Source organism: Oncorhynchus gorbuscha, linkage group LG06, assembly GCF_021184085.1.
Source record: "Oncorhynchus gorbuscha isolate QuinsamMale2020 ecotype Even-year linkage group LG06, OgorEven_v1.0, whole genome shotgun sequence".
NCBI classification, from domain to species: Eukaryota; Metazoa; Chordata; class Actinopteri; order Salmoniformes; family Salmonidae; genus Oncorhynchus; species Oncorhynchus gorbuscha.
In genome coordinates this window covers 13,257,882-13,276,342 of record NC_060178.1, presented here as the reverse complement: position 1 = coordinate 13,276,342, position 18,461 = coordinate 13,257,882, and the positions used below count along the sequence as shown (strand labels likewise).

Below are 18,461 nucleotides of genomic sequence, written 5' to 3'. Positions count from 1 at the left end.
AGTCGCTCTGGATAAGAGCGTCTGCTAAATGACTTAAATGTAAATGTAAAATGTAAAAGCAGGACAAGAAGACAAAACTAAGGAAAAGTAAAACCATTTTAAAGGCCCCTGGGTCCCCCTGATCCATCAGGTGTTCTTCATAAGGGTTGTGTATCTGCACCACTGATAGTAGTTCCAGGCTGGGAGATAGAACTATACCAAAGCTGCCTGGAACAACCCTGGAACAATATATTGGAAGATTACATTTGTGAGAACTCCTGTTTTTATTTAATATTCTGGGAACATCAAACCAGTAACTGATATACCTGTATTTCTAAATACGTTGTTGTTGTTTTTACCCCCAACACCTTCCTTCCATTTCCATGTACGGATATAGAGATGGGATATTAGAGAGCATCACTGCTTAACATTAACTATACATGCTATGGGGCAGGGAGCATAAACGTATACATGCTATGGGGCAGGGAGCATAAACTTATACATGCTATGGGGTAGGGAGCATAAACGTATACATGCCATGGGGCAGGAAGCATAAACGTATACATGCTATGGGGCAGGGAGCATAAACTTATACATGCTATGGGGTAGGGAGCATAAACGTATACATGCCATGGGGCAGGGAGCATAAACGTATACATGCTATGGGGCAGGGAGCATAAACATATACATGCCATGGGGCAGGGAGCATAAACGTATACATGCCATGGGGCAGGGAGCATAAACATATACATGCCATGGGGCAGGGAGCATAAACTTATACATGCCATGGGGCAGGGAGCATAAACGTATACATGCCATGGGGCAGGGAGCATAAACGTATACATGCCATGGGGCAGGGAGCATAAACATATACATGCCATGGGGCAGGGAGCATAAACGTATACATGCCATGGGGCAGGGAGCATAAACATATACATGCCATGGGGCAGGGAGCATAAACTTATACATGCCATGGGGCAGGGAGCATAAACATATACATGCCATGGGGCAGGGAGCATAAACGTATACATGCCATGGGGCAGGGAGCATAAACATATACATGCCATGGGGCAGGGAGCATAAACATATACATGCCATGGGGCAGGGAGCATAAACATATACATGCCATGGGGCAGGGAGCATAAACTCGAAGGTCACAGTGTTCTGATGGAATATACAACATGCCATGAATCTACATCAACTCCATGGGGGGCTTCTTCTCTGCCTGACGGGCTTCTTTCCTTTTTCTACCCTGGGTAGAAACATCCTACCCTGGGTAGAAACATCCTGGCTTAATACAGTAGACTAGACTAGAACCAAACTGAATAGACCCGGATAGAATAGAATCAAATAAACTGTACAGGACCTGCCCTAATCTAGTAGAGTAGTGTATTGTAGTGTTGAGTAAACTAGTGTAGAGTAAAGTAGGGTAGAAGAGAATAGTTCTCACCTGGACTGGCATGGCCCACAGGTTGGGACAGAGGAAGAAGAACCACATGAGCTGGTTGGTATCTATGGCCACCAGGTTACAAATCTGTCCTACGGTCAGTTCTCCCATGGACATGTTGGAGGTGCACAGCCGCATGATCTTATTGTAGATCTTAGTCTGGAAGGAGAACACAGCCAGACGCATCATAGGGAAACCAATCAATTAACCTGTGTTTTTATGGTTACCAGAGGACGTAGCCTTAACTATAACTCACCTAAAATATGATGTCGCTTGGCAACATTCATTCTTAGTTCCCTCTGCTACACGTGTATAATACCCCCAACATAGGAAACCATGTGTGACCCTACCCTTTATGAGTTACACTTAGCTGCAATAGACAGGCACACTGCACAATATAGAGGTATTGACACTGCAGATGCTTTTCTAGCGCTGTTGCTAAGTAATAGAGAATAAGAATAAACGTAAGGGATCAATGTGTGATGCATGGGAAAGTCTACAGAGATCACATTGTAGAGATCCACATTTTTGCTATGTGGTCCCTACTGTATATCAGCCTACAGTACAGTACCTGTATAGCCCCTCGTAAATTGATGCCGGTCTCAATAGCCACATAATACGAGGCCTGGAGGAAGGTTCTCTGCAAGATGAGGGCGAAGAACAGCAGCACGGCTAGCACGTAGGCATTCGCCAAGAACTCTTGAGAGGAGATAAAGTAGACCCCCAGCAGCTTTATCTGAAAGCACAGTGAGAGAAACCCAGTACGGCCAGTCAGTATCCTACTCACACAGACAGGGGGAAGATCTCAATTGCAGTGGTGGAAAGTACATAAGTAAAACACATTTTAAAGTACTACTTAAGTAGATTAAGGGGGTATCTACTTTACTATTTATCTTTTTGACTACTTTTACTTCACTATGTTCGTAATGAAAATAATGTACTTTTTACTCCATACATTTTCCCTGACACCCAAAAGTACTCTTACATTACATTTTGAATGCTTAACAGGACAGGAAAATGGTCCGATTCCCATACTTGATTTCTAAATGCTTAATTTGTAAATGATGTCTGCGTGTTGGAGTGTGCCCCTGGCTATCTGTAAATAACCCCCCCAAAAAATGTCTGGTTTGCTTAATAAGCAATTTGAAATTATTTGTACTTTTACTTTTGATACCTAAGTATATTTAAAACCAAATACTTTTAGACTTTTACTTAAGTAGTATTTTATTGGGTGACTTTAACTTGAATAATGTTCTATTATTAAGGAATCTTTACTCAAGTATGAGAATTGGGTACTTTTCCCACCACTGGTCAATTATATACTCCTCGCGTCCTTCTCAAAACCCATTAGAGGAGAAGGTATGAGGGGCGGTACCTCTGGCTTTCTCATCCAATGGGTTTTGAGAAGGAGATGAGGAGAAAGGATACAAGGTGTACGCAATTGCGATCTTCCCAGAAGCTACCAGCAGGGAGGGTAAGGAAAGAACAGCCACTCCAGTATGGTGAGTCTGACTGTGACTGTTATGAAATGGCAGGTAAAGAAAATCTACAACAGAGATCTACGACTAATATCCAACCACATCTGTTTACGGTAATCAAGCATCAAAGAGAATATGTACATTAGAAATGTTTTGATTTTCTATAAGGAAATTACTGAACCATTCCTAATCCACTTAGGAGAATAACTCCCAGAAATTCCTTAAGATGATCAATCAACAGTCCACTTAAAGTCGTCTGAGTCACCTGTTGTATCTTATCTAATTACACACCATAACACTCTGGCCAGCTGTTCTTGGAACTCTCTCTCTCTCTCTCTCTCTCTCTCTCTCTCTCTCTCTCTCTCTCTGCACTGTAATGATGATGGATGTCATTCAGTTCTACCAGTGAATCACACCAAGATTGGGGTCATTCCCATAACAAATCCACTGTCTTAGGGAAGAGCAATACACCAACAGAGGTCATCCTTCAGGTGTGAAACCCTGACCTCAGATTATACCGTAAAGGGTCTCAGGCGAGAGGGATATCTTCTCTCCTATTTCTAAGGAGCCATTCATACTGGAACAAGACATGTAATAAATGCATCATTCTATTAGGGCTATAAATCATTTAGAAAAATAATTCAATCCTTTTTGTTTCAATATGAACCCTTTTCTTTTACAGGTTAATATGTTTAGGACATCTCTCTCTCTCAATTCAAGGGCTTTTTTGGCGTGGGAAACATATGTTAACATTGCCAAAGCAAGTGAAGAAGATAATAAACTAAAGTAAAATAAACAATAAAAATGTACGGTAAACATTACTCACAGAAGTTCCAAAAGAATAAAGACATTACACATGTCATATTATGTCTATATAGAGTGTTGTAACGATGTGAGAAAAAAAAATGAAAGTACAAAAGGGAAAATAAATAAACATAAATATGGGTTGTATTTACAATCGTGTTTGTTCTCCACTGGTTGCTGCTGTGATGGCACACTGTGGTATTTCACCCAGTAGATATGGGAGTTTATCAAAATTGGGTTTGTTTTAGAATTCTTTATGGATCTGTGTAATCTGAGGGAAATATGTGTCTCTAATATTGTCAGACATTTGGCAGGAGGTTGGGAAGTGCAGCTCAGTTTCCACCACATTTAGTGGGCAGTGTGCATATAGCCTGTCTTCTCTTGAAAGCCATGTCTGCCTACGGCGGCCTTTCTCAATAGCAAGGCTATACTCACTGAGTCTGTACATAGTCAAAGAGCTCCTTAATTTTGGGTCAGTCACAGTGGTCAGGTATTCTGCCACTGTGTACTTTCTGTTTAGGGCCAAATAGCATTCTAGTTTGCACAGTTTTTTTGTTAATTCTTTCCAATGTGTCAAGTAAATATATTTGAGTTTTCTAATGATTTGGTTGGGTGTAATTGTGTTGCTGTCCTGGGACTCTGTGGGGTCTGTTTGTGATTGTGAACAGAGCCCCAGGACCAGCTTGCTTAGGGGACTCTTCTCCATATTTCTGTAAGTGATTTCTTTCTTATGGAAGGTTTAGAATTCGCTTCGTTTTAGGTGGTTGTAGAATTTAACCAATCTTTTCTGGACTTTGATAATTCTGCTCTGCATGCATTATTTGGTGTTTTATGTTGTACACAGAGGATTTCTACCTGCCCCCCCTCTCCCCCTTCTCCCACTCCCTCTCTCTCGCACACACTTTTTACAGTGTTATAATGAAATACAGCTGACTCCTGTCCCGAGTGTATGTCAAATAAAATATTTTCTTTGAATGTACTCCCATGTATACTTTCGAGAGCTCAGAACATCTGGGTGCTCCATTCCACGCATTCACAATAAGCAAATATTATTGTCTTTATTATCTAGGCAAGTCAATTAAGAACAAATTCTTATTTTCAATTACAATTCTAACCCCTTGTTCAGGGGCAGAATGACAGATATTTACCTTGTCAGCTCAGGGATTCGATCTTGCAACCTTTCGGTTACTAGTCCAGTGCTCTAACCACTAGGCTACCTGCTGCCCCTATTGCCATGTTCCAGGACAATGCATTTATCAGTTGACTACACAGCCTTTTCTTGTCTGTCTAATGGCGATATTTTTAGCTTGATATCTCTCTTTAATCTTTCATTTCTTCCGGGGGCGACGATTTTAGTCTACCCTTGGATCAAACACACTGTCAAGATGGAGAACACCATATGCCTTCTATGAGCGACGACAGACAACATGGCCACCCATTGTTTCCAAATCAGCTCCTCTTAACTCAGTGACATTCAACCTAAATCCTCAAAGACCTTTTCTTCAGGAGAGAGCATACTCCTGGAGGAGAGGGCATACTCCTGGAGGAGAGGGCATACTCCTGGAGGAGAGGGCATACTCCTGGAGGAGAGAGCATACTCCTGGAGGAGAGGGCATACTCCTGGAGGAGAGGGCATACTCCTGGAGGAGAGGGCATACTCCTGGAGGAGAGAGCATACTCCTGGAGGAGAGGGCATACTCCTGGAGGAGAGGGCATACTCCTGGAGGAGAGGGACTCCTGGAGGAGGGCATACTCCTGGAGGAGAGGGGAGGAGAGGGCATACTCCTGGAGGAGAGGGCATACTCCTGGAGGAGAGGGCATACTCCTGGAGGAGAGGGCATACTCCTGGAGGAGAGGGCATACCTTATTTGCCGTCTATGAGGAGCTACAGCAATATTACACTTTGCAACTCTGTGACTTTCAAACCAATAACTGAGAATCTATCATTACAGCAGGAGAGGGGATCTGACTGGGGTCAGTACAGGAGATCGGAAAGATTGACAGATGCGTCCATGTCCTGCTCTGAGTGGATTGTGAGAGGAGTCAGAGAGACAGACAGACAAACAGACAGCAGCAGACCAGTCATTAGCCTCAAGGATTTCACCTTTGAGGACAGTTGTGCTTGGAGGACAGTAAATGTCATTTCAGAATGGAGACCTGGGCTCGTATCCACAAAGCATCTCAGAGTAGACAATGGGTCATAACTTATGAGAATAGAGACATTTTACTCCTACTCTTATTTCTAAAAAATAAAAGCTATACATGAAGCCTCATTCATTATAAGAGTCAGACTGTAACGATTCTCGTCCTTGTCTGATGAGGAATATGAAGGATCGGACCAAAATGCAGCGTGGTACATGTGGTGTCCATGTTAACTTTATTCATCTGAACACAAAATAACAAAGGTGAAACAACAACAACAAAAACAGTCCTATCACGTGACAAAACAGAAAACAACTACTCACAAACACAGGTGGGAACAGGCTACCTGAGTGTGGTTCTTAATCAGAGACAACGATAGACGGCTGCCTCTGATTGGGAACCACACCAGGCCAAACACAGGAATACAAAACATAGAACAAAAATATAGAATGCCCACCCCAACTCACGCCCTGACCAAACCAAAAATAGAGACTTAAAAAAAGGAACTAAGGTCAGAACGTGCCACACACCTAGTCGGCAGATATTTAGGACACATCATGAGCAGTCCTAACGAGTTAGGAGTTGTTACCAGCAGGTGTTTTGATAATAGAAAAGGGCAGTGAGTCAGTGCTTCCTCCACCACAGACAGGACATTTCTTTAGAGTTGTTAACATAATGTTTCAACCCATAAATAATCTAGACCTACATGCAACACTATATCTTGCGCTTAAGACAATGATTTCACATGAGGCCTTATTCACATGATATGCCTAAAGACATCTAACCACTAGGCTAATAAATAATCATGAGGCCTTATTCACATGATATGCCTAAATACATCTAACCACTAGGTTAATAAATAATCATGAGGCCTTATTCACATGATATGTCTAAATACTTCTAACCACTAGGCTAATAAATAATCATGAGGCCTTATTCACATGATATGCCTAAATACTTCTAACCACTAGGTTAATAAATAATCATGAGGCCTTATTCACATGATATGTCTAAATACTTCTAACCACTAGGTTAATAAATAATCATGAGGCCTTATTCACATGATATGTCTAAATACATTTAACCACTAGGTTAATAAATAATCATGAGGCCTTATTCACGTGAAGGTGAATGCACCAATTTGTAAGTAGCTCTGGATAAGAGCGTCTGCTAAATGACTTAAATGTCAAATGTAATATGTCTAAATATTTCTAACCACTAGGCTAATAAATAATCATGAGGCCTTATTCACATGATATGTCTAAATACTTCCAAACGTATGCAAGATTGTATTTAACCTTGCATACATACGAGGACAGCTCATAATAATGCCTGGAATGGAGTCAACGGAATGGAATCAAACATTTGGTTGATACCAATCTATTGACTCCATTCCAGCCATTACTACGAGCCATCCTCCCCTCATACTGGTGTACGTATAATGTCTTCTCACCGGGGGCTGTATGGTGCGGTTGTCCTTGCTGATGTGATGGACGATGCCAGAGATACAGAGGGGCCCAGCGAAGCCCAGAAGGTCAGCCAGGAAGCGGAAGGTGATGCTGATGATGAGGGGCCGTCCAAACGCCTGGCGTAGGGCCCTCCAAATCCACTTAGGGCCCTGCGGCATAGAGCCCAGAGGCCTCTGCAAGAGGAAGGACATCATGGTTGTATCAGGAAAAACAGTGAAAAGTCAAATGTCCATGTACAGTCCTACCCATGTTCCAATTATTCCCTGTGTTTTTTTTTACACAAGCAAAACAAGGCCATTCATCATTCATTCGGGAACATGAAAAGATAATTAGCTGGAACAAAAACCTGCATACCCAATGTGATCAGGAGCCAGTGAGAATCACACCTACAGAAAAGGAACCTCCGTGGAACCTGGAATTCAGTGTTTAATGGCATTCAGTGTTGAATGTAATTCAGTGTTGAATAGGATTCGGTGTTTAATAGGATTCAGTGTTTAATGGTATTCAGTGTTGAATAGGATTCGGTGTTTAATAGGATTCGGTGTTTAATGGTATTCAGTGTTGAATGGAATTCAGTGTTGAATAGGATTCGGTGTTTAATAGGATTAAGTGTTTAATGGTATTCAGTGTTGAATGGAATTCACTGTTTAATATAAAGTGAATTCCATATATATATTCAGTGTTTAATGGCATTCAGTGTTGAATGGCATTCAGTGTTGAATGGCATTCAGTGTTGAATGGAATTCAGTGTTGAATAGGATTCGGTGTTTAATAGGATTAAGTGTTTAATGGTATTCAGTGTTGAATGGAATTCAGTGTTGAATATGATTCAGTGTTTAATAGGATTCAGTGTTGAATGGAATTCAGTGTTGAATAGGATTCAGTGTTTATAATAATAATAATAATAATAATATATGCCATTTAGCAGACGCTTTTATCCAAAGCGACTTACAGTCATGTGTGCATACATTTAATAGGATTAAGTGTTTAATGGTATTCAGTGTTTAAATGAGGGGAGAAAGAGAAGTGCGTAGTTCTCATGCTTTTTCAATCAGTGGTTCCTTAGTAATGATTTACCATCTCCTGACTTCAGTCTTAATTACTCAGGCTACTGTGACATCGGCATATCACACAATGGGACTTCACAGAAGATGTTCGCTCAGATCTGACAATACACCAGCATTCAGGCATTCAGGTGTTTGTGTGCAGTCAAATAGTTTGTCCGATCTCAAAAGGTTGAAACCCTCCATGTACGCTGCAAGGCCAAACATTTTGAATGTTGAAATATTGATTGTAGTCAACCCCTCTGACAATGCGTTGTGTGATGTTTACACACTTAGAGTTAGTCAGTAAGCCATCTTAAAGAAGCCTCTGTGTCTGTGTGTGTGTGATGTGTGTGTCCTCCTAGTTTTTCCACTCCTCTCTAGGGGGTGATTGGCCTGGCTTGGAGCCACTCTCTGGTCAGGCTCTTTGATACAGAGAGCACAGGTGCAGACACATAAATAAACCAAATTTCGTTCTTCTGCTTCTGTTAATTCACATTCACTTCCGAAACTTTCCAGTTTCATGGATACATACACATGTACATGTAGCCCATGGGGATGAGTGAAGTGTCCCTACTTGCGCCAACGCATAGCTAGCTTTTCTCTTGGTGCCGACTGGTATGACGCGTCGGGAGGGCGGTGACGCGTGCAGCAGGCCAGAAGTCTTGGGTTCGAGCTTCATGAATGATTTGCTAAGCTAAGCATACACATCACGTACCAAGCCGTTACCAACACCTTGCGTTCAGGCTCATATAGGATGTCACTCTACACACTGGACCTCACCCAAATCCAAACATGGATTTAATATGTATCCATTTATATGGCTTTCTAGTTCCACAGTAATGACAAAATACTCTACTGAAAATCATTCCGACTGCATAATGCTAGTGCTGCGGTGTAAAGACCCATGTCCTTGTTTTAACCCTGCACCTGTTTCAACCCACCCCATGCTCGCGTCACTACCCTAGGCCCAAGCCAGTCCCTGTGAATAGCCTGATAGATGCAGACAATGAGACGGTCAGAAGCTGCGAGACACAGTAGCACACAGCAGGGCACAATGGTTAAGGGTTTTTCTTCTGGCAGGCGAGAAGGATAAGAGCGATGGAAGGATGAAGCAGAGGGATGAAGGAGAGGAGAACAGGAATACTAAATTATAAGGGGCAAAGGTCATTCTCATTCTACTGTGAACGATGGGACTTTCTGACCCCACGCAGGGTGAAAGCACTCAACTTTTCATGGAAAACAAGTGGGAAGTGTGTGCGTGTGAGTGGGGATATGACAGTTCAGTTTTATAACAATAGAGAACAATGATTACCAGAAAGATCCATCTCAGTATAATTGCTGCAATTAAACTGAGATGTCAAACCAGTACAGGCCATTGGAGAACAACTCAAATGGATGCTTTTTAATTAATTATTCCTATTCCCAATTTCACACAATCCAACTTGACAAGCTACAATGACGCAAAGCAATGGAAACAGGATGTCATGCTTCAAGAGGAACATCCAAATCAACCCAAACATATTGTGCAATCTGCTCTTATATAGAGGCTTGATAGTGTATGTATTTGTCGCTGTGTGGAACATTCAAGCTGATCCTTATAAAGCTTCTCTCCCAAACAGCAAAACTCTGCAGATTAATGTCCTCTTATGTCATATTTATGTTTTTAGAGACCTTATTCATACTGGACATTTGCATGATGTTATAAATCAACATTTACAATAATTGGTGTGGGTTCTCTCTCTCTCTCTCTCTCTCTCTCTCTCTCTCTCTCTCTCTCTCTCTCTCTCTCTCTCTCTCTCTCTCTCTCTGTGTCTCTCTCTCTCTCTCTCTCTGTCTCTCTCTCTCTGTTTCTGTCTCTCTGTCTCTCTCTCTCTCTGTTTCTGTCTCTCTCTCTCTCCCTCTCCCTCTCCCTCTCTCTCTCTCTCTCTCTCTCTCACTCTCTCTCTCAGTAGATTCAATTCCTCACAGCAAATTGGCCAGTGTTACCTCGTGTTGATTTATCAGTGGAAAATTTCTAGTGTTGATTCAGGAGAAAAATTAACTCTCTAAGAGTGAAATGAACACTCAGTGGTGTAAAATAAGCCCAGTGTTGGTGTTAATAACCAGTGCTGAGTGTGAGAGTGTGATTGTGTCAGTTTTACTCTCTGGAGCATTAAACGTTCCCATCAAAACCACGCCCATCATTATCAGATTTCCCAGCATGCTCTACTGCAGGTAGACATTTTAGGATTGCTTTTAATATCTGTGCATGTAACATTGATTGATTGATTAATCTTATGCAACACACAGATATATAATATACATTTCACTAAACTCATTCAATCAGTTAGTTTGATTTATTGTATCTGCTAGTTTAAATGGTTTAGGTAGCAGGTTGCGGATGAATAAAATTCCAACTCTTGGATGTACTAACTCTGGATTGTGATAGGAATTACACATCACTAGTATAATATACCTTGCAGGCCTGATGTGGACTGAAAATCAAGAGATCTATAACACCACTGTGTTTGGGTAAAACTTTAAATTAAGGCTGTCTGATATATTTGAAGAATTGTTCTAGAGTTCAATTGTAACGATAAGATTCACCTCCAATAGGAACTAGCTGAAGACCACAGGACAGAACATGAATGAATTCGACAACGAGCTCTCTATCACTACCAAATACACTCATGGCTGGTAAATGCTACAATTCACTGGACAATGCAATGCACTGGAAAACTATATTAGAGGTTTGGCTTTTTGGGGCATGGCTTTGAATTTGTTGTTTTTGGCCAGTTGTGAGTTGAAGGGTTGAACATGTGGTCTATAATTATGTTAGTCTCGCTCTCTTTCTTTCTCTCTCCATGTTTCTCTAGCTTTCTCTCCATCTCTTACCCTACCATCTCTCGCTCTATCTCTTACCCTACCTTCTCTCTCTATCTCTTACCCTACCATCTTCTCTCTCTCTCTCTCTCTCTCTCTCTCTCTCTCTCTCTCTCTCTCTCTCTCTCTCTCTCTCTCTCTCTCTCTCTCTCTCTCTATCTATCTCTTACCCTATTCTCTTCTCTCTCTCCCTAGCTCTTACCCTACTCTCTCTCTATCCCTCTATCTATCTCTTACCCTACCCTCTCCCTCTATCTCTTACCCTGTCTTTATCTCTAACCCTACCCTCTCCCTATCTCTTACCCTACCCTCTCACTATCTCTCTCTATCTCTTACCCTCTCTCTATCTCTAACCCTACTCTCTCACTATCTCTCTCTCTAACCCTACCCTCTCACTATCTCTCTCTATCTCTTACCCTACCCTCTCACTATCTCTCTCTCTATCTCTTACCCTCTCTCTATCTCTAACCCTACCCTCTCACTATCTCTCTCTCTATCTCTTACCCTACCCTCTCACTATCTCTCTCTATCTCTTACCCTCTCTCTATCTCTAACCCTGCCCTCTCACTATCTCTCCCTATCTCTTACCCTCTCTTTATCTCTATCTCTAACCCTACCCTCTCTCTATCTCTGTGTCTTACCCTACTCTCTCCCTATCTCTCTATCTCTGTGTCTTACCCTACCCTCTCTCTCTCTCTCTCTCTCTCTCTCTCTCTCTCTCTCTCTCTCTCTCTCTCTCTCTCTCTCTCTCTCTCTCTCTCTCTCTCTCTCTCTCTCTCTCTCTCTCTCTCTCTCTCTCTCTCTCTCTCTCTCTCTCTCTCTCTCTCTCTCTCTCTCTCACATGCTCAGTGTGAGAGAAGTAAAGTAGTATTACTACCTTTACCCTCTGGCTCTCGAAAGCCTTGCGGAGCTTCAGGTAGTTGGTGAGGGCTCGCATAGCGATAGGCAGCTTGCCGATGACCTTGAGGTCGATGGGGCGGCGGTGGGCTGCCGTGATGAATGTGTTCATCCACCAATAGGTGGCCTTGGACAGCAGGTTGACGAAGGGCTGCAGGAACCTCACCCCCAGGTCCTGCAGGTCCTCTGGAGGCTTCACCTCTGTAGCCTCAGTGAAACACAAGTAGCGCTATGTGAAGGGACATAGGGAGAGAAACAGAGGGAGAAAAATATTTTGCTCATACAAACGTGAACAATGCAATGAAGTACGCAACTATTCGCTAACATACATCCAGTTTCAGAAACACTTACTTAATCCAAGTTTTGTTAATGATATTGTTGGCCTGTTCTCCACTGGATATCACAGATAGTGTCTGATCATTATGGGTGATGAAGAGTATTTGATCGTGAAGTTGGCTCTGTTGTGTAATAAATGATGGGTTTCCTGATAACGGGTTGGTAAAAGTATCAACACCTTGGCAAAGCCTCCCTGTATTAGACACTGAAATAATACCCCCGTGTTTACTTGAGCTTTTCAATTTTAGAGCTACAGTACCAGTCAAAAGTTTGGACACACCTAATCATTCAAGGGTTTTAATTTATTATTACTATTTTCTACATTGTACAGAGAAACGACAGTCCATCATTACTTTAAGACATGAATGTCAGTCAATCCGGAAAGTTTCTTCAAGTGCAGTCACAAAAACCATCAAGCGCTATGATGAAACTGGCTCTCATGAGGACAGCCACAGGAAAGGAAGACAGAGTTACCTCTGCTGCAGAGGATAAATGAATTAGAGTTAACTGCACCTCAGATTGCAGCCCAAAGAAATGCTTCAAAGAGTTCAAGTAACAGACAAATCTCAACATCAACTCTTCAGAGGAGACTGCGGGAATCAGGCCTTCATGGTTGAATTGCTGCAAAGAAACCACTACTAAAGGACACCAATAAGAAGAAGAGTCTTGCTTGGGCAAAGAAACACACACAATGGACATTAGACCGGTGGAAATCTGTCTTTTGGTCTGAAGAGTCCAAATTTGATTCCAACTGACATGAGACGCAGAGTAGGTGAACGGATGGTCTTCTCATGTGTGGCTCCCACTGCGAAGCATGGAAGAGGAGGTGTGATGGTGTGGGGGTGCTTTGCTGGTGACACTGTCTGTGATTTTAGAATAACAAGGCACACTTAACCAGCATGGCTACCACAGTTTTCTGCAGTGATACGGCATCCCATCTGGTTTGCACTTAGTGGGATTATCACTGGCCTCGACAATCACCCGACCTTAACCCAATTGAGATGGTTTGGGATGAGTTGGACCGCAGAGTGAAGGAAAATCAGCCAACAACTGCTCAGCATATGTGTACATTCCTTCAAGACTGTTGGAAAATAATTCCAGGTGAAGCTGGTTGAGAGAATGCCAATTGTGTGCAAAGCTGCCATCAAGGCAAAGGGTGGCTACTTTGAAGATTTTCAAATATAAAATATATTTTGATTTGTTTCACACTTTTTTGGGCTACTGATTTACATGCTTCCATGTGTGTTATTTCATAGTTTTGATGTGTTCACTATTATTCCGCAATGTAGAAAATAGTAAAAATAAAGAAAAACCCTTGAATGAGTAGGTGTGTCCAAACTTTTGACTGGTACTGTATGTTGAAGAGAAGAGAAAATAAGACAAGAGAGGAAACGAGAAGAGAAAAGGATGAGAATAGATGAAAGGAGAGAGAAAGAAGTAAGGCCCGCATCAGGCCTAACAGTGAGGTACACCTCTGGTACCCTGAGTGCTGAAACGGGAGCATTGCCTAGTTTCTCATGCAGTGAATATTGCATTAGTGTTTTACTCTATGCAACACTTTTGTTCCTAAGTAACACAGTCAGTTCAGCTCAGTTCAGCAGTGAGAGTCTCAGCTTGGGGGAAACTAGGTTACTGAACAATTATGGCATAGACACATGACTTCCACACACACTGCTATTTAGAAACACAAACCGAGAATTGACCCAGCAGGTAAAACCAAAAACCTACGATTTATTTTTAATTCATTGCTAGCCTGCAACTATTTTTGTACTCATTCGGTTGAAAAACTATAGATATATTTATATGCTATATGTATTTGAAATAAACTCAGCAAAAGAAGAAACGTCCTCTCACTGTCAACTGCATTTATCTTCAGCAAACTTAACATGTGTAAATATTTGTATGAACATAACAAGATTCAACAACTGAGACAAACTGAACAAGTTCCACAGACATGTGACTAATAGAAATGGAAAAATGTGTCCCTGAACAAAGGGGGGGTTAATTCAAAAGTAACTGTCAGTATCTGGTGTGGCCACCAGCTGCATTAAGTACTGCAGTGCATCTCCTCCTCATGGACTGCACCAAATTTGCCAGTTCTTGCTGTGAGATGTTACCCCACTCTTCCACCAAGGCACCTGCAAGTTCCCGGACATTTCTGGGGGGAATGGCCCTAGCCCTCACCCTCCGATCCAACAGGTTCCAGACATGCTCAATGGGATTGAGATCCGGGCTCCTCGCTGGCCATGGCAGAACACTGACATTCCTGTCTTGCAGGCAATCATGCACAGAACAAGCAGTATGGCTGGAGTTATTGGCTTGCTGGAGGGTCATGTCAGGATGAGCCTGCAAGAAGGGTACCACATGATGGAGGAGAATGTCTTCCCTGTAACACCTGCAATGACAACAAGCTCAGTCCGATGATGCTGTGACACACCGCCACAGACCATGACGGACCCTCCACCTCCAAATCGATCCCGCTCCAGAGTACAGGCCTCTGTGTAATGCTCATTCTTCGATGAAAAAACGTGAATCCGGTGACACAAAACCGCAAGTCCTGTCTGGTCCAGCGACAGGGGGTTTGTGCCCATAGGCGACATTGTTGCCAGTGATGTCTGGTGAGGACCTGCCTTACAACAGGGCTACAAGCCCTCAGTCCAGCCTCTCTCAGCCTATTGCGGACAGTCTGAGCACTGATGGAGGGATTGTGTGTTCCTGGTGTAACTCAGGCAGTTGTTGTTGCCACCCTGTACCTGTCCAGCAGGTGTGATGTTCGGATGAACCGATCCCGTAGAGGTGTTGTTACACGTGGTTTGCTGCTGCGAGGACAACCAGCCGTCTGTCCTGTCTCCCTGTAGTGCTGTCTTAGTCGTCTCACAGTACAGACATTGCAATTTATTGCCCTGGCCACATCTGCAGTCCTCATGCCTCCTTGCAGCATGCCTAAGCCATGTTCACGGAGGTGAGCAGGGACCCTTGGCATCTTTCTTTTGGTGTTTTTCAGAGTCAGTAGAAAGGCCTCTTTAGTGTCTTAAGTTTTCATAACTGTGACCTTAATTGCCTACTGTCTGTAAGCTGTTAGTGTCTTAACGACCGTTCCACAGATGCATGTTCATTAATTGTTTATGGTTCATTGAACAAGCATGGGAAACAGTGTTTAAACCCTTTACAATGAAGATCTGTAAAGTTATTTGGATTTTAACGAATTATCTTTGAAAGACAGGGTCCTGAAAAAGGGACGTTTCTTTTTTTGCTGAGTTTATATACTGTATATATTAATTACTGCTGAGTATTTTCTCATTGTTGTTACTCTGGGTTGAAGTACTGTACACTCCAATGTATTTTGTAAAAAGATACTTTCGAGAGCTGTTATACGAAACATTTTGTAAAAAAAAAATGTATAGCAGTTCAATGTTCTGGCCACTTTTCACCCTGCATTGGTATCAGAAGTCAGATGCACTATGGTTTGATACGAGCCTCTGATAAAATAACTAAATATAAATGTAATGTAAAAATTGACAATTTGAAAAGCATGCTGAGTATTATTGTAATGAGCTCCTCCCCAAAACAAGTTATTTTTTTCCGAGAAGGGATACATCTCTTCCAGACGGAACAACCATGGATTCAAATGATGCCTCATCCAGACATCCAGGCAAAAAAAAGCTCATCAAGAACCTCTAGTAGAGGTAAGTGTTTGTCACAACAACCCAGCATATTATGCCTGATCGATTAGCCTAATGAGCAGACCTGTAGGCAGCAATGCTGATCATCCAATGTGCAGGTTCATTCCAAATTCTACAGTAGATTGAAAGAAGGGAGAGCTAATTAAAGCACAGGAAAGAGATGGCCGCTAGTCACACTGAGTAAAATCAAAACACGCACTCACGCAATCTAGGGTGACACACAAAAACGCACACACAAATGCATGGGCACACACACATACCATCCCCCTCCCACACACTGATTCTCTAAAAGGCGCTGTAGAACACGTCGAACGTGCTGAACATGTAGTGACGGAGAAAAAATCAGGATATCGTCAAGATAGACAAAAAAAAGATGTTCAGCATGTCTCTCAGAACATCATTAACTAATGCCTGAAAAACAGCTGACCGAACGGCAGAACCCGGTACTCAAAATGCCCTAACCGTCCCCTCTCTGATGCGCACGAGATGGTAAGCGTTACGAAGGTCCAACTTAGTAAAGCTCACCCTGCCCAGTATGACATTTATCTCCACAGCCAGTAGTAGTCCGTAGAGCAGGGCCAGGAGTCCTGTGATGCAGTAGCGGAGTTGTCTCAGGCCAACGCTGTGCTCCGTGTACTTGGCGAACTTGATGGTTTTCATCAGAAAGGCCAAGACCCAGTAGAACAGTAGGGCTTTAGAGAAGATCAGAGAGGAACATTAGAACATGTCTGGAATCCAAAGGAAATCCCCACTCAGTTTGACCACGGCAGTAATTTTGAGTCAACTCCTGATAAATGTAAAGGGTTAGGAATGTCCTATTCATTCCTAACAGATGATGCAGATATCCAGGGTAAGTCAAAGGAAGTGTGTTTCTGGTGAACTGCACAATGCATCAGGAGTGGACTATCTTCTGTGAGGCACAGTGAGTGTGAAATGAATATCATGCATACATTTTATAATCCATGTTCCCTTTCTTTCCTCTGCTTTTGTAAGTTTAGTTCACATTTCCTCTAGAGTATGTGTTGGGTTGGAAGAGAACACAATCTCACACTGCGGAGAAAGGAGCGGCACTCAGTGGGCTGCCCGGAGTAGCAAGGTGGGTTATTAACCCTAGGTTCTGGAGGCTCGGCAGGCCAGGAAGTAACAGGTGGCACGAGACGAACTCTGGAACTAAGCCTCGGAAACCTGAGCAGGTTCTCCACGGCATGGCGAGCAGCAGACAATTCCTGCTCCGGCTCGAGCATGGCTCCTTGTGTCATAGAAATCCTCTAGTCTGTAGAGGGGGAATAAAGAGAAGCGGCCACAGACTGAGGTCGCCGGGTAGGCGCAGGCCGTAGTTGACAGGACACCTGCTCACACGCATGACCAAAAACATTCGAAACCTCGGTTCTGATGTTACAACTCAGTGCCAATAGGGAATATACTGCTGTAATAAACGGTCAGAATTACCATGCCTACCTGTCGAAAGACAAATCACTCACATATGCTATCCATGTTAAATCCCCATGACACATCCTAGATTACCTGACAGATGTCATTTGTATATCTTCATACATTTTTGATGGGAGAGTAACCATGGTAACTGAGTCTCGTAGGAGAGTGTGCTGAGCATTCTGGTATTTGGTGTATTTGTCCCCCATGAATTCTACAGATGTTCATAACAGAAACATGGCCTGCATTTTAAACAGCAACCCATTTTCTCTCCCCCTGTGTCAAGCAACATGGAAGCAGCGTTGTAGTAAAAGATCATCTCAAGCAAATTTGCTGAAACACAAAGCACCTCAAACAACATCCAATCCAAAGACAGAGCCAGACTGCCAGAAATGATTTATAAACCATGACTATCAACAATGTCAAGAATTTGAATACATTTTCCATTTGGCATATCTCTTCATGACAACTGCGTCAGAGTTTTAAACAACCCTCCCCCCTTTCGTTCCATGCTGGCTGAAGACCAACTAGCCAGTAACTAGCTAATACCAGTAACAGATGAAAGGGGAAGCCTATAAATATCTTTGCCTTTAGATCAGGGGTCTCCAACTTCTTCTAGCATGAGAGCTACTTAAAGAAAATGAAACATGTCGTGAGCTACTCATTTTTTCTCTAGTTTTCAAAAAGGCACATTCTTCTCTTCTCCCCTCCCCTGCAACTCTTCCCCAGGTCCTTGGTGAACAAGATAAAGTAGTGCACTCTGTTTTCTGTCAATATGCCTGGTAAAATAATGGTTAATTGACAACTCTAAGGGGGCTCTATAAAATATGTGATTTCCCCCCCACCCCACCCCCATGTTCTGTTTAATATTTTCCAAAATTATGGTT

General features: G+C 42.6%; 1 protein-coding gene across 4 annotated transcripts in view; it reads right to left on the bottom strand.

Annotated features, from left to right (window-relative positions):
• LOC124037570 (ATP-binding cassette sub-family C member 8-like) overlaps positions 1-18,461 on the bottom strand; it is a 149,257-nt gene that overhangs the window by 91,763 nt on the left and 39,033 nt on the right. For 3 of the 4 annotated variants that reach the window (XM_046352396.1, XM_046352395.1, XM_046352398.1), the window contains 5 exons: positions 16,669-16,835; positions 12,105-12,353; positions 7,304-7,492; positions 1,998-2,162; positions 1,430-1,585 (listed from right to left, as the gene is read on the bottom strand). In XM_046352396.1, the coding sequence (XP_046208352.1) occupies positions 1,430-1,585; positions 1,998-2,162; positions 7,304-7,492; positions 12,105-12,353; positions 16,669-16,835 (926 nt within the window). The remainder of the gene's footprint in view (positions 1-1,429; positions 1,586-1,997; positions 2,163-7,303; positions 7,493-12,104; positions 12,354-16,668; positions 16,836-18,461) is intronic. The other variant, XM_046352397.1, reaches the window with a different exon arrangement.